At 59.6% G+C, this 849-nt stretch overlaps 1 protein-coding gene across 3 annotated transcripts in view; it reads right to left on the bottom strand.

Moving 5' to 3' along the window:
- NCMAP (non-compact myelin associated protein) overlaps positions 1–849 on the bottom strand; it is a 35,061-nt gene that overhangs the window by 28,740 nt on the left and 5,472 nt on the right. Inside the window, exon 1 of one of the 3 annotated variants that reach the window (XM_019512432.1) lies at positions 636–702. The exons of the other annotated variants lie outside the window; for them this stretch is intronic. Coding sequence (XP_019367977.1) covers positions 636–687 — 52 coding nt within the window. The 5' untranslated portion in view covers positions 688–702. Of the gene's footprint in view, positions 1–635; positions 703–849 lie in introns of those variants that run through there. 3 annotated transcript variants of the gene reach the window in all.

Here is an 849-nt window from a genome sequence, read left to right as displayed (position 1 = left end):
CTGCCCGCGGAGGCCGGAGCCTGGGGCCGAGCCGTTGCTTGGGCCGCAAGACGCGGGCGCCCGGCCCGTGCCAGGAGCGGAGGGGCCCGCCCCCTGCTGCCCACGGGGGCCAGGGTCTGCCACCTGGAAGAGACGTAGCAGGGGCAGCACTGCCGGGGCTGGCAGCGGGGGGACGCCTACCCCCGGGGTGCAGAAAAGCTCACTCCTACCCCGGGGGTCTTCACAAGGAGGCTAGCATTCGCCTAGCCGGGGTCGTGTGACCGCAGCGCTCAGCCCTGCCCTGGCAGGGGTCGGACTCGATGATCTGCTCAGGCCGGCCAGCGATGAAAAGCGGGGCCCTGCTGCCATCCAGCACTTCGTGCCCTCCGCACCTAAACCCGGCTGGCTGCTGGTGAAGCAGGGGGGGCCCTGGCACCCGGTCCCTCTCGACCGACCAAAGAAGGTTGAACACCCCTGTATTAGGCTACTGCACAGTTAGCATCACTGAAATAGCCGTGCGGAGGCACTACTGCGCAGTAGCGCCACTGACTGCACATTGATTTATCGGTGGGTTATGCAAGTACTGAACTTAGTGCACAGTGACTACTCCCATTAGTGTACCTCAAGTGTTAGGGCACAGAGACCAGAAGGCTTACGTGAAGTTTGTAAAGCAGGCACCAGGGAGGACTTCAGGCTGTTACTATGCATCTGGCATGTAGGATCTAGCTTTTCCTCACCTCTTTTTGTAATTCAAGGATGGGGGGGAAGATGTTCAGTAGCAGATTTAAAACAGGCAAGACACAGTCCTTGTTCACACAATGGATAAATTAGCACATGAAGCTGACGGCTACAAGATACAGAAGACAAGAC

The sequence above is a fragment of the Gavialis gangeticus genome, unplaced genomic scaffold (genome assembly GCF_001723915.1).
Source record: "Gavialis gangeticus isolate Ggan-Ray unplaced genomic scaffold, GavGan_comp1, whole genome shotgun sequence".
Taxonomy (NCBI): Eukaryota; Metazoa; Chordata; order Crocodylia; family Gavialidae; genus Gavialis; species Gavialis gangeticus.
The sequence above is the reverse complement of the archived record's forward strand: the minus strand, read 5'-3'. Positions and strand labels throughout refer to the sequence as shown.